Source organism: Ambystoma mexicanum, chromosome 4p (assembly GCF_040938575.1).
Source record: "Ambystoma mexicanum isolate Mex_15411 chromosome 4p, UKY_AmexF1_1, whole genome shotgun sequence".
NCBI lineage: Eukaryota > Metazoa > Chordata > Amphibia > Caudata > Ambystomatidae > Ambystoma > Ambystoma mexicanum.
In genome coordinates this window covers 740390489-740406333 of record NC_090927.1, presented here as the reverse complement: position 1 = coordinate 740406333, position 15845 = coordinate 740390489, and the positions used below count along the sequence as shown (strand labels likewise).

The 15845-nt window shown below is 45.3% G+C and overlaps 1 protein-coding gene across 1 annotated transcript in view; it reads right to left on the bottom strand.

The window, feature by feature from the left end:
• The window catches only part of SH3BGRL2 (SH3 domain binding glutamate rich protein like 2), a 187552-nt gene that overhangs the window by 7204 nt on the left and 164503 nt on the right, over window positions 1-15845 (bottom strand). The window contains exon 3 of the mRNA XM_069606297.1: window positions 5772-5852. Within this exon, the coding sequence (XP_069462398.1) occupies window positions 5772-5852 (81 nt within the window). The remainder of the gene's footprint in view (window positions 1-5771; window positions 5853-15845) is intronic.

Genomic DNA, 15845 nt, shown 5'->3' with positions numbered 1-15845 from the left:
GCGGCACATCAGTGGGGGCGGTCAAGGTCGTCCACTGGATGAAGCTCAGACAATCCCAGTCCACAGGGACAGTCGACAGCAAATTGTTGCCGACTCACTACACTGGTCCCTGCTAGCAATGCCATACTTGGAAGGTACTGGGGGTGTCTGAACGGAGGATCTCTGTTGGGCACTGTTTGTAAACCGCGTTTAGGGGTCTGTTTTTGTTTTGTTTGATGCACCCAATTTGGAGTGGGATGCTTGAAATGTATTTTATTGGCCACGGGGGTAATTGGGGAGTTGAAAACACTCTGTCCCTGGCAAATATGGTAGCAACATGTATGCTGGTTATGTGAACGTGGGCGCCTGTTCCGCCGGATGGCAAATTGCATTAGTTGTCTCCTTTACTATGACCACATAGAAACGCATAACAGGCTACGACACAAATTAAATTATCGACTTCGAATGTGAGGGGTCTTGGAAGATATATGCGCAGGAACAGGGTGAAATGCTACTTACACCATAAAAAGATTTCTATTGCTCTGCCTCAGGAATCCCACTTAATGGCAGAGGATCAAGAGGCTCTTCAGAACTGCTGGGGTGGGACAGGCTATGGGGCCACATATTCTAAATTTGCTAGGGGAGTCCTTATATGGATAGCTGACCATGTGCCATGCCATGTATTGGACTTGGATAGAGATCAGGAGGTCTGATATATAATCCTGAGGGGTTATCTTGGTAACAAAGAAATATCCATAGTGAATTCTTATTTCCCCGAATCATACCATACCCTGCCACATTCGGAAACTGTGCACCCACATTGTCTCAAAGTGTGATGCTTACTTCATATGGGGTGGCGATTTTAATTGTGTATATGAGGCAATGCAGGACAGACCTGTACCACCCCAAGGTGCCCCTCCCAAGCCACTAAAGCCTTGAATAATGCAATAACTCATTTAATTTGGTGGATATTTGGAGGGAACATGCATCCAGGAGTTAGAGGGTACTCATTTTACCCATCCCCACATAAACTGCACACCATAATTGACTACATTTTCATGGGGGCTGGAGCACTAGCTGATTTTGTCAGTACAGAATAAATGGGCCGCTCAATATCTGATCATTCCACCTTGGTGGTTACATGGAATAACGGTACACCCAGAACCCCTATGCCTGCATGGAGAATGCCCACGGACGCACTGCTGGATCCCCTTTTTAGAGAACAGCTTCGAACAAAATTGGTCTCCTTTTTTAATATAATATTGAATGTGTAGATAGTTTGGGAACTGTTTGGGAAACATTGAAAGTGGTTACCAGGGGAGAAATCATTGCTGGTGCTGGAGGTATTTGCAGGAAGCCGAGGGAGGAGCTGGATATTTTGGAGGGCAAAATATGCAGGCTTGAGAGACTGCACCCTGAGCCAAAGACAGCAGAGGGGGAGCTAAAGGGACTAGGTCCCATTGTTTACAGGCATGGGAGAGACTGTCAAGGTTTGACTACGCCACGTGAACGGCTTGGGCACACACCGACAGTGACAAAGCAGGGAGGCTATTAGCTTGGCTTTGCAGGCGCGAACAGCCCAGACCACGTTACTATGAGTGTGGGACTCAGTGGAAGGCTCAGGGAGAAATTAATGATATATTTGCTACTTATGCTAAATTATACAAACACGACATTCAAATACCTCAAGGACATTGCGGAGGTCTCTGCACTGATCCGACTCGTGAAACTCGCTGCTAACCAAAGGGATCTTCTGGATCAACCCATCACATTAAGAAGAGCTGGGTGAGGCGATATCTTCCATCGCCACAAAAAAACGCCAGGAAGCGATGGCTTCCCGGAAGAATTTTATAAAATGTATCACACCACTTTGACCCCTATACTACTTAGGATGTTTAATGAGGCTTTCAATAAAGGTATGCTACCGGCCACCATGCAGGAACCATTGATAATACCTATACTCAAGCCCAGAAAACCCGCAGAGATGTGCGACTCATACCAGCCTGTAGCCATGCTGAATTATGATGTAAAACTACTCACTACCATATTAGCTGCACACCTCCGTAGATGCATTTCAACTCTGATACACACTGACCAAAACCAGTTTATACATGGTCGAAACACTAGCCTGAATCTGCATAGACTGCAGCACATTGTCGACAAAACTAACTATTGCACTGAATCTTGCGTAGCGGCGTTGTTGGATGCTGTCAAAGCTTTCGATTCACTATATTGGGAGTGGATAACCGCAGCACTACATGGTTTTGGATTTGGAGGGAACTTTAGTCATTGGGTGAAACTCTTATATACCACCCCAACAGCAAGGGTTACGTCTGGCAAACCGATATTGAGACAATGGACCATACAAAGGGGAACACGACAGAGGTGCCCACACTCGCCCATGCTCTATATATTAGCTTTAAAGCCAGTGGTTGTGTACTTGAGAAAATAATATTTGGAGGCAGGCATCAAACTTTGGGGATACACACATCTTATTTTGTTATATGTAGACAACGTGCTGCTCCACTTGTGTGAACCACAGTAGAATTTACAGATAGTATTGGATGTGGTGGAGGACTTTGCCAGGCTATCAGGGATTTCCTTTAACAGACAGAAATCATGTATTTTTTCTCTGGCAGGACTAAGTGAGAAAGACATATCGTTACCTGAATGGGGGCTGAAATGGGAAACGCATTCCTTTAAATATCTGGGAATACAAACTGCACATACCCCCAGGGAAATGCACGTATTCAACACGAAGAGGGCGGTGGAGAGTGTCAAGAAGTCGATAACATTCTGTTCTCGGCTACCCCACTTTCTCATGGGTAGGGTGGCCATCACTAAAATGATTATTCTTCCAAGATTGTTGTATGGTTTCAACCATTGTACATTACTACATAGAAGCTGCTTTCTTTCGCAACCTTGAAAGCATACTTCAGGACTTTTTGTGGGGCCCCAAAAGGCATAGACTGGCATTCAATGTTCTATCCCTGCCCTACGGGGATGGGAGGGCACAATTTCCACGGCTGGAACTTTATTATCTGGCCGCTCAACTAAGTTTTACTGTAAAGTGGTTGTCAGATGAGTTCACATCAGAGCATGAGTTACTCCATACACTGGCGAGACCCGCGTGGCTCAGGGAGGCCTTGTGTGCCCTGACAGATTGGACTGACCCTCGGCCCTGACACTACAGGGAGGCAGACAGATTTGGTCCAGGACACTGAAGTTACTTCGGCTTCAATACCCCTACTCTTCTAATGCTCTGATACTAGCAGGTACATGTGTTAACCCAGAAGAGTTGAAGGCTACCTAATGCTGGAAAAAGGTGGGCATAACCACATGGGGTAGTATGTAAAAAGAAAATAGGTCATTCAAGGATCTGGCCAGTCTCACGCAATGGGAGGGATTACCTAGAGGACAATTCCTGAGGTACATGAGAGTGGCAAAGGTTGCTAGACATAACTGGAGTGACTGGCCTGCTGAGCCACCAGAGAATACTTTTATCACTCTAGTGTACGATTTGGGAGATGGCTGGAGGACGGTATCCAGACTGTATTAACGGTTGTTAGATGGAGCTAGCGTTAAACCTACAAAATTGAGAGCACATTAGGTGGCTAAACTTGGTTCAGAAGTCACAGATAAGCAAATGGGAATTAGCGCTGAGCTTTGTTAAGAATGTGTCCTGTAATGCTAGAATCAGGTTAATCCAAATTAATGCACTTCACCGCACATATGACCCACAGCTGAGTGGCTAGATTTAGAGTTGGTGCGACTTCTGCCTGCCCTTGTCATGGGGATGATGCTCACCTTATGCATGTGCTGTGGAAATGTATAATGGTGCACTGCTTCTGGTCCCAAATTAGTTGGGTTTGCAAGGATGCTGAAATTAACAGATATTATTGGAATCCACTTGAATGTCTACTGCGCATATACCCTAGACCGTGCAAACACAAACATGCCACTAAATTAATGGATCTAGCATGCATACTAGCTAAACGGTGGCTGGATATGTCATGGAAATCTAAAAAGGGCCCGCAGTTTGATGTATGGTTTAGAGAACTTGGTGTGAGGCTGAAACAAAAGCATGGTTTAGGGCGTTACAGACATATGATGATGATCTAGCAGTTAGTTTTGAGGCATGGAAAATCCTCACTGAATCTGTCTTTTATCGCTCGGATAACAAACCACCCTGAATGCCACCCACTTGTATTTGTATATCCATTTTTTTTTTACTACTGTATAAACTGGAACGTTGGGTTTTTAGAACCCCTTCACAGGCATGACCACCGCGGAGCACCTGACTGGCCTATATTAGATTCACTGAACTACTCACTAACAGCCAGCAATTATTTGTACCAGACATGCAAGCGTTAGTTAATTGTTTGAAATGTTTATGTTTATTGGTTGAACTGACTGTAACATCAAACACTGGCTGCTATACTGCACATTGACTAATGATCAGTGTGTAATGTAACAACAAAAATTTCACCAATAAATAAAAAAATAATTTTAAAAATGGAAATCATGGCTTTACAGCACCATTCGAGACCTGTACACTAACGCTCGGCCTACCCATGTGACATGACCATGGCCTCTAATAGGGATTTTCCATTACTTGTATAAAGCGTGATCCGGCACCTAGTGCCAGGTGACTTTCGTTCTGGGTTCTCAGGTGTGGTATGTACCTCTTTGAATAAGGACACTTGAGCCAGGAAGTAGGCGTACCTGCCCCCTGGAAAGACGGACGTTACAATTGCATGGCCTTATGGGCTCCTGTGTGCGTGCCAAACAATCTGATCCCTGTCCAAGCCACCTCCCTAAACATGGTTATGGATGCAACATCATCTAGTGTCATGGCTGCAGTTCTGCTCCGTCCATAAGTCCTGTAAGTCCATGGGTCATGCAGAAATAAAACGGTGTTGGCTTCGGCATCCAACACTTGTCAACCTGATGATTATCTGTATTGGTTTAGAACTTTTAATGAAAAATATGTAGCTGCGTTTGTTGTTGGCACAGAGACTTCATGCACAGACCAGGAGAAAAGAAAAAAACAGTATAGTGTCCGCGCCCCAGTTTCTTTGTGAGTGGGGACAAAGGGACTACGTAGCTGTGTAATGTTGAATACTAAATCGCAATTAATTTGGCATCACATACAGAAAGAACTAGGAAGGTGGTGTAGGGACAATCACCATTCAAAAAGAGCCAGGTTGTGGAACAGTTACAACATTCCTACAGAGTTAGTTGTGCCTGCAAGTTCTGACAATTCCTGGGGGTACGCTGACAAGTAAGTTCCTTGGCTCTAACTCTGTTAACCAGGAAAGGGGGATCGACAACCAATATGGAACACCAGGCACATTCAGCCTGCCTACGTCTAGTCTACTCCTGGCACCCAGGCCCTTAGGCGTTCTATCAAACCTGCCCTCTACTGCCTTTGGCCAACCTTCATAAGAAAACTACGTTCTTGAGGTATTGGTAGTGCATGTTATTGTACTGCATGGTACTCAATGTCCTAGGTGTGTCGGTGAGTGACTTCATGGGATATAAAGCAACGGGTTAAGATGAGAATGAAGAGTTAGTTTAAATCTGCCGCTTCGCCAGGAGACCTGTTCCAGAGGCCGCTGCCCCTCTATCCAGTAAAGTGGGCCGGTGTAGGAAACTGCACCCTTTTGCATCGTCACAGTTCGATCATATTTTTACCAATTGGTAAAGTGCAGATTGTTATCAATGACAGGAAATGCAATCCATGAAATATATTTTTTTAAATGGTATACAAAAAAAAAGGGGGAAATCACCTTTGTAGCTGGCCGAGGTTTCAGACCTAGGAATGAAAATACAGTGTTGCTCTCCTTGGCATCGAAAAAGCAATCGTAATCCTAAAGACAACAAAAACAAGGGAAACATGAATTAGATCAAGTCTTTACTTAATCACAAAATATTAGATTAATTCTCAAGACATCTCAGGGAAGAAAGTGGATAATGTTGTGTTGATGTGAATAGGTCAATCGTTTCCTGTGTATTGCCGCAGCGGCAGCTACCAGATCTGGCTGGAAAGCCAACACAATGGAAACACCATCTCAATTGCAAGTAACGCAAGGATCTTCACATACAAAATCCAGAAAGCAGACATGTTAAAATAGATTAATTTGATGAAAACGAGTGACGGAGCACAAGGAGGGAACGCACGCTTAAGCCTCAGGATACTGAATAGTTGAACAGACGTCACAAAGACAGCATATATAGACAGGGTATGCTCGGCAACTGTATGCAGAAGAGACAGCTTTAGAGTTCTGAAAATGTACGCCTGATTCTTGAAAGCGGAAAAGGTCTGTGTGATACCGGGACATGAAGGGGAGAAGAGAGATTGACTATCCCTGAATGGGTAGTCTTATCCTCAATGAGGCTCATGAGTGAGCCGGTCTGGTAAAAATGCCGAATAAATGCTGGTTCTGGCATTTTTAATGGACCGGCTCACTCCAAGTCTACCAGTAGGGTCTGTGAACTACCGGCAGGCCTGATCTGCTGGGAGCTCAGGCCCCTACCAGCAGATAATTACTGCGATCACTGTCACCGGTATCACAGGTGCCCGTGATTGCGGCAATCCATTCCCATGAAGTCCTGGAATGGGAATTTACCGTTACTCCGCCAGCCACATTATCCCAGACAGCAAGGCAGGTTTGATGGTAGGCTGTCGGATTTACCGGCGGGTTACCAGCAAACCCGTACTGAGGGCCAATGTCTGGCTTAACTTCCTAGGGCACACAATGGAATATCTACCTAAAGTTCAGATGAGAGGCCAGCTAGGAGACTTCAAAGTTTTTGCTGGGGACTGGGTGGACTCTTCAGGGCCTTCTAGGATTTCACTAGCGCTCATTGTTGTTCAGGCATACGCCTTTTGAAATACTAGACCGAAAGGATTGCTAAGTGTGTCCTATTTTATTGGTGCCATCTGTTTGCTGGTAGGCGGGTAGAATATAAGGAGGGGGAAATCGCACATGCTCTGACAGCAATTGCCTTGGAAGGTGGGGTGGCCGGCGGACATGGAGCGGCATGGTTTTATGGCAGTAATCTACCTTGTCTGAGGGCTCTATGTGTGGGCAGTAAGCATTGTACCAGCCCTGCCTGCCTGCCTACACCAGCTCAGTTAACCTGCTTTGAGGGAGGAGCGCTCCAAAATCATGGGATGAGAGGCTACATGGGTTTTGGTGCGTAGGTATCTTTTTCTGAGGTCAAAGACTTCTGTAGCATGGAGTGAGGACTGGACATTGCCACCAGCCCCACATCTGGAGCACAGAGCCCAACCAACAAGAAGCACCAGTGCAGAGAGCCTTGTAAACTGCCGTTTCAAGTATCTACTTACCAAAGTGTGCTCTCTGCATACTCTTTTCACCCTGGCCATGCCATTTGCCACTGGTGGGCACTTCCCTACTAGCCTTGCAGCACCAGAAACTAGGGCTTACTAAAACAGTTTAAGCAAAAGAACCAGATATTGAAGAGAGCCAACAGCCTCCCTTCCTCTGTTGTCCATCCTCACTCCTCACATGCTAGTCGTTGTACATCCTCGGAATCGCCTGCCTCTGGACTTGAAAAAAATCAGCTACATAGTAGCTACACTACCAGTGCCACTTGAGTGTGGGGATGGGGAGGGAGGACTTGTTTTAGCTGTGCCACAGTATGAAGTGCATGGTTATGTGCCTGTGTGTCTATATGTTTGTATGCGAGTGCCTGTGCCCCGTTCTGTGTCCAGGAGGCATGCACACCTACTGCCAGTACTGCACGGGTGTATGTGAAGGTCTGTGAAGTTGCGTTGCCTGTTGTGTGTGTTTGCTGCTTCCTATCCTGCACCTACCCTGTATATGAGAGGGAACCTTCAATGTATCAGACTGATGTACATATAATCTTGTGAAGGCATACACTGATGTTGCAAGTACTGTACAGTTGTCTACATGTAAGACTTTGTCCTGCACCTACCAGTGCTGCAGTTGGTAGGCATTTATGTAAAGCTTGCATTGTTGCTATCCATACGTTACCTTGTCTATGTAAGTTATAGGCGTGCTCTTCAGCTGACACCAATGCCCCAGGGAACGGTTGACTCTGAAAAATCAGTGTCATGCACTGACACCACCGTTTTCAATTAGCTTCCTCTTTGTCCAAGCCTTCTGCACGAACACTACGGATTGAATCAAATGGAGGCTTACCTAATGCATAGTCCTCTGGCTCTGGCCTCATACTTTAAGATACTGAGAACATACCTGTGTCCAACAGGAATCCCGTTTTAGCACAGCCCTTTCGAAGGGTTACAAAGGTTTTCAGAAAAATAGCAATATGCTGCCTATTTTCTAGAATGCAGGACCACCGATGTCCTGCTAGCATGACGCTCCACTTGGGGCAAATGGGGGGGGGGGAGCCTCCTGAGTAAACCCATCTAGTGAATGTGCTAATGGTCTAAAGGAGCTAGATTGCCAGAATGGCTTGACTACTTGGGAGTGATGCACTGATGCAGTTCATGAGGTCTCGATAGATTTGCTGCAAATGATGCCTAAAACACTTTCGCAAAACATCACCAATCATCTGTTCACTTAAGGCAACTCATGTAAAAATGGTACAGGCAAACACCCCTTGATCCAGACAGAATCAACGCTTAGATGATAGTCTAGGGAACCTAAGTTGGTAATTTGAAGCATCAACAGCAAGCGGCGATCCACTTCACGGGCCCCTTGCACTCATACTGGCATCAATCAGAAGCCCGCCCAGCCTCAGTCTTTCAAACGCACCAGAGAAAAAGTCTCAATAGTCTCTGTCAGAATCTTTGCACAATGAAGATCCTGATGAGAAAAGCACTGAATCAACACTTCAGCACCAGCCAAGAGGGCTCTAACCAGCAAGGGATAAACACCAGCTGCTTCCAGCAGCTATATCCAACCAAATGAAGCTCATTGTGTGTGCTGCTTTTTACCACAATCTTTTTCATCTGTGCCAGAGATGAAGCTCCATTCCAGTGGATGCCAAAATGTATGCCGCCCCCCTCCACCCCTGCCCCCAATGGAGTAAAAATGTTGTCCGGGCCGCACCAAAAGATAGAACTGCTCACATTTTTTATTAAATGCAGACACCAACCATCCTTCCGAAAGAGCCTGAGATCCCCCCTTAGGGAGGTGAGCCCTACAATTGACAGCACAGACTTCGCAGCACTGGTTTCCAAACTGTTTACAAAAAGTAAGTCTGGGAATGTTGACCAAGGGCTAGACTGCATCAGATTGTGAGCCAAATCCATTCTTCCGTGCTATATGACAGTATAACAAAAAAGGAAATCCCTCCAACCCACAAAAATGCAGGGGGTGGTGGAGGCAACATGGATCTCCCTAAAATGAATTACGTACAGCATGAAAGATCTGTCTCACTGCTTCCCCCAGGGGGCATACTACGGTTCCAGAGGTAGCGGCATGCACATAAAAGAGGAAGTGCGCATCAAGCATATGTGGAGGAAAACTCTGCTCCCCTCCATCGTACACAGTGGAAATACCACCTGTGGCAAGATAACCCGGATCGCCTAATGGCCGCCCACTGAGGAAGATACAGTGTACGCCTGATTGGCCTCAGCTGTTGCTCTCTCAAAACTGTAAAGTTCTATCTCACTGCTTTTTTTGTGCCTGAACACTTATTTTCAATCTTACACCTTTCAGCCCTGAACCACTTCGCCCATTCGGTTCCTTCCAAGAGTGGTTAGTTTACTGTATTACTGGAGTAGTCCCCACTTTTGCAGAATGGCAATGTCATCGGATTCTTTTTTGCCTAACTTTTTTCCACCACAAACTTGCAGATGTTAAGTTTGGGTAAGGCATACAGTACGGAGGCGGGGGGGGGGGTGAGGAATGAGGGGTATCGCAGGGGCCGACCCCTCCCCCCTCTGCTTGTGGTAAAAAATAAAAAATGTTTAAAAAATCAGCAAAGTTGACAAAAAACAAATTGATGATTGCCATTTGCCAACACAAAAATAAAAGAAAAATAAAAGACACCAACAGTTATAGAACCTTACTGCCTATGTTAGATTAATACAATGTTGCCCGTTTTTAAAGAATATGTCTGGTTTTTCATTCCTCATTGCTTTAATTTGACTGTTAATCACTGTGGAGGGTAAACCTTGTACTCGTTCTTTCTTTCTGCACCCAAATAGTCCATTTTGACTTGGTCATCTTGATATTAGTGGGCACATTTTGCGCTCTCGTCTAGGTTATTCACCTTTCACCCATCTGACCTCTTATGGAGGAAAATAAAAATCACCACATTAGATTCGATTTTTACAAAGTGTGGTACGTTTTACATTTCAATCCTCCATAACCTGCTACTTGGGATATGGATGGCTCCTCTTATACCCTGCATTCAAGAATTCAAAGATCTGCTGTGGCTGGCACTAGAGCACGTAAAACATAACATTCATGCAATTCAATTCTAATGGGTCACATCTCGAGAAGAAAGCATGGCTTCACTTTACAGGTCCTATAAATTCAATTCATTTTGCTCCTCTGTCTCCTTAAAAACAACTTACTATTGATCGTGCTCTAAAAGGAAGCCATTATAGGAGGAATTGGCGCGGCTCGCATTAAGCGGTTCATCTACTGGAGCACTGGCAGGCGAGGCTTCCAAATGATCAGAACATAATACATGGCAGCCTGCAATTCCCGCATAATTGCCTGTGAACAGGTGTCTTATTACAGGCTAGTTTTGACATCACTACTGACCTGTAAGAGGAATATTACATCTTTACTACAGAATTTCAGCTACCAATGCAGCATTTGACGCCATAACTAGCTTTTCAAATTTCTTTCTTGTAAAATAGTTCCATAGGACCATTTTACTACACATCACACCATAAAAAACATACACCACTCCAAGATGGCATTACATGTGAGGAGGAGGTTCTCTATGGCAGTCACATGACAGAGTAAACATGGGAGTGACGTACAGAGCATTAAACACGGAAGAAGCATTTGAAACGGTTTATTTAAACGACCTGATCCGCATTGATTGTGCATCTGTTTTGCCAATCTTCTGTTTTGTGATATGTAATGCACCATTAATACTTTTTACTTTTACATCTAATCTGGCCCCGGGCTGGGCTACAGCTGACACAGCCCGTGGTTGCCTGGACTGTTGTCTTCGTGCAGCCTGGACCAACGGTAGGTAAAGGGGGTCACTAGCACACAAGGCCTGGCTCAAAAGTTCAGGCCCCAGGGGGGCCGCTCGAGACAGCGCCCCCCCACAGAGTAGTTTCTTTCTTCTATCTCCCTTGCTCTTGCCCTTTCTTTTCTAACTGTTCTCGCCAATGGCTCTAGTTGTTCAAAATTGTATAATCTTTACTCCCCTGCCGAGCCCATTCTTGGGCAGGAGAGTGCTGTACTTTTGTTTGTCCTCATCTTAGATTCCATTCAGGCCCATGGTCGGTTGGACGGATTCGTCCAAAAAACACACACAAAACACATAAAAAACGACATTAAATAAACTATTTTATTATAACCCTGGCGTCTGCCTTTATTTTGTACGTTTCTCTTAGGGGACACGCATGTAGTCGATCCAGCTGGGCCCCACGGGGGTCAAGTTAAACAAAACCCACACGAAGAATTATTTTATTAATGCACATCTGGAGAAAGGGAAATGCATGCACTTGCACTATGCAAAGAGATCATACGGACAAACAAGTAAAAGTGAACTTTTTTTTTTTACTTTGCCCTGAGCTGAGAGGGAAGGAAGGATGGGGGACAGGGCTCCTTTTGGTCAAAAGCAGTATTTTCTTAAATAGTCATTTAACCAAATGGGCCCATTTGGATTGTACCCTAGCAGGGCACACCCGAACTTTATTTTCTGCCACACTAGTCACCCCATTGGTGACCAAGACAAAGATTGAGGTCCTCTGAGGACTTGGGGATTTGGGCACCAAACCTGGGCAAGAGTCCAGCTGTGGAGGAAAAGGGAAATAGGACCTCTGCCCCTGGCAATGCTGTGGGGAGTTTGTGAGGCTGCTTTACTCTCTGGATTATGCCACTTTTCTTTGGTACACTCTTTCTCCTATGGGATTTGTGGCTCTTCGATGTGTGCAGTTTCGAAGACCGCCCTTTTAGCAGTGTTTCAGGCATATGTTTCTTTACAAGATGAGCCAATTTCGAAGTCTGCTGGGATTCAGCCGATTTCGACGTGACTGTAGATTGTAGTTTTTCGGCGGCTGGGCGAGCCGGAGCCACGTCGCTCGACGTTCGGTCTTCGGCAGCAGTATTGGACACAGCGCCTGAATCGGATCTATCTCTCGACTTCGGAGCCTGTTGCGACGCAAACGCGATTGCAAATGCCCAGAGGATAGGGAACTGGTGAACCTTCCCCTCAACGTCGTGTGTAGCCGGAGTCGACTTCGACTTATGTCCTTGGGTTGTGTGCTTTGTGTAGGATTACTTGTTTGTGACGATGCCGCCAGGTGTCGTCCCTGTAACAGGGCCGCCGGCCTGTCTGTTGGGGTCGGGGGCTTGCACGTGGGAATTCGATGGTTCCCTTTCGCCTTAGTCGTCACTGAAGACCCGATGCTGCCGTCGCTAGAAGCACCCTCCACATCTATGGCAGCCTCGGCCTGCATCGCGTGGTGAGCCCAGGGCTTTGTTTTTCTGTCCTTTAGGGTGTTGGGCTTAAAAACCTTGCAAGCTTTACAGTGGTCCTCGTTGTGATCCCTCGGAAGACAGAGGTTGCACACCCAGTGAGAGTCCTTCCAGGGAAAGTATTTGTTACAATTTGGACAAAATTTAAAAAGGTGCATTTTCCGTGTCTAATTGGAAGGCCAGCTTGGCGATTAGAAGGCGAGAAGGGGAAATATGCATCCTCTTAGCTCGCTAAAATATGTACCACCCCCCCTCCCCACTCTCCCTACTGTATGGGCTGAGGGCTGGAGCGGCCTTCCAAGGCCGTGTGGAGGTTCGACAAGGCAAATTCTGCTTCTGACTAAGGTTGACCTCGAAACCGTCGTCGAAGTTGTTGTCGAGGAACAGCTATAAAGGACAGAAAGAATAGCTAGCTCTAATTTCTTAGTTAATAAATGGCGTTAGCCGGAAAGGAACTCCGTGTTTAGTTTCCGACAATGATGGTGGAAAAAAACAATCTGAGGGACCTCGACAAGTGAATGACCATGGGTACAGTGGACGTTACACTAGGGGTGCCCTGTCGATGTCCCTTTTCGAATTTCGCAAATCTATAATACTCTGCAGCTTCCAGTAGATGTCGGCCTATGCAAAGCATGTGATCTAAGCAGATTCCACAAGCCTCAGATATAGATATATATATTTATAGTAAGCTTGCAGCAACAAAAACCTCTAGGATGTCGAAACTGATTCTGACTATTTAGGTCTAAATGTCATGGGGCAAGAGAGAAGTACAAAGAAGCACTAGGGAGATACACCCCATCATGACATGGAAACATACATTGGGCCAATGCAAAGAGGGTGAATGGTAGGTGTGAGCATGAAATGGGGACCCATCAGAGGCCCTGTCCAATCAGAAATAGCCACATCAAAGGATGTTGCATGGGTGGAGTTGTTAAAGTTAAATGCATGGCAAGTTGAGAGCGGTCTTGGGAAAGCAGCAGAGGAAGAGGGCTTGTCCAACATGAGAAGAGCCGATTGGGCGTTTCTCCTGGATATAGCGAACGGAAAACCTCCTTAAGAAGACTTTTACAGAGGGAGCCAAATACTCCCAAGATATAATGGGATTGGCCAAGAGGGATTTGGGGAACGGAAGACGGATTGAAAGTAAAAGCACCTGGCGGAGTTGCTTTGAGCCATTAATGACCTTACCTATTGTGAGCCTTTAAAAAGGCAAACCAAAAATCAGAACAAGAACCACAGTACACTTTGATACATGTTCCATGAATTAACTAAATCCCAGATATCAATTGCAAGTATTTTGGGGGAGCCATGTTTACAGGTTAGGTCACTAGAGGGAGCATGGCCTTTAAGGGAACCTTTGTGGAAGCATGTTTAAAATAGAATGCCCTTGAATTGAAAATTGAGCAGAGCATATTGGTCTCTGATAGTAGTCCAGTATGTATTAATTCCCAAAGTTTTCACAGAAGCAATTTAGATCTGGGTTTGTGAGCATGGTGTAAAACGTGACTCAGATTCAAGGGACGACATACTTATTGATCTGTGAAAACCATAGTTTACATAAAATAAAATCCCGAATAGTGTTTTCTACTCCTCAAGTGTAATAGAAAATAATGTCAATTGGGGGGAGAGGTTAGGGGGCGCGCAATACCTCTCTAAACTCCTGCATATATATCTTGTGTCTGGCAATGGTGGTGCGATGTGTCCCAATGCGCTAAATGCTGAACGCCTTCTGAAGCTGGCAACCCGGTTAGTTTTCGCTGGGGCCAACCATTTGGCTGACCGGCACCCTCCGTCCCCGCAGTGGAATTCAATGCTGGAAACTGACCCACTGAGAGGCCCAGAGCAGTGGGGGCGGGCCATCTACTCGGTTGGCCCGCTGTGAGTGAAAGAGCAGAGAGTGCAGAGGTGTCGGCCTGCAGAGGTGTCAGCCTGGCCGGCCCTAGTCACTGAGGGATAGCAGAGCGCTTGACTGCAACCTCACTGTGGCTGTCCAGGTCCATCATGCGTTCCTGATGCCGGAAAGTAGAAGGAGCACGACAGGCCAAGGCAGAGAGCGCACCACAATCTGCAGGATGGGCAGCTCCACCTGGTGCCAGGGTCAGCTGACACTTGGGGAGGCCCATGAGTTTGGCGCTCCCCGTGGGTGGGACTCCCACACTTAGAAACCTTCCTCTTGTATTAAGCGCATCATAAAAGAACAATTATAATTATATCCAAGCTAGTGGTGTAAAACATTTTAGAGCTAAATCAGCCGAGTAAAAGAAGATCATATGTGAAACCAATATTTTCCTCTGATGCCAACAATGGTCAATGGTGTCAGAGAAAATGAAGTGATGATATTATATATAATATGGCATTTATAAAACACGCCTATACACAAGTGTTTCAAGGCGCATAAATTGAATAAATATTGCAAAGGTTATTGGTTATTTTATTTTTTAAATATGGTGTATGTTTATATTGGGGAAGATTGCATTCTTTTCTCTAGAATAGTTATCCTGATTTGCTTTTAAACAAAAGGATGTTTGGGTGCCTTGTAAATGTAAACATTAGGGGTGTAATGGCAGGTAGGCTAGCTTTCTTTTCTGCAGACAAGCCACCTGTTTTTATGGGATTTTACTGAGTGACTTCCCCAGACCTGAAGGTTAGGAGACCACCATTAATTTTTTGATTATTTAAAGAAAACAGGTTATTCAAATTAACAAAAGCATGTTTCTTGTACCATATTCTGGGGTGGGATTGTCATGGCGTGTGAGCTGAATAGGAGATATTGCTCTATACAAATACCAAAAATATAATTTGAAATATATTCTACAGTTTGAAGTCATTACAGCATCAAGCGTAGTTTCCAGACAAAGCTAATACAAAATGTAACTGCAAGTTTAAAGAAAATGCCACAAAACAGCAAATGCCACACATTTTAAAATACTAGGTTAGGTGACTCAAACTTGATTCCAGAGTTTTGAAATCAGTTCAAGATTTCATGTGATACATAGGGCATGTGTGACCCTGTACAGAGGCTAGGACAGTAGACTGATTTCAGAAAACGTGCATGGCACCATTACACCAGGTTTAAAATTAAACAATAGTCCATTGTGTACTTACAGATGTATCACATTTTCACCAACAAGTACAGGTCAGACTCACCATGGGCGGTTGGTTCTTTCCGTTACCTTGGAATAGATGTGTATCACACGGCAGAAGAGGAACATAGACACAATACCGAGATAG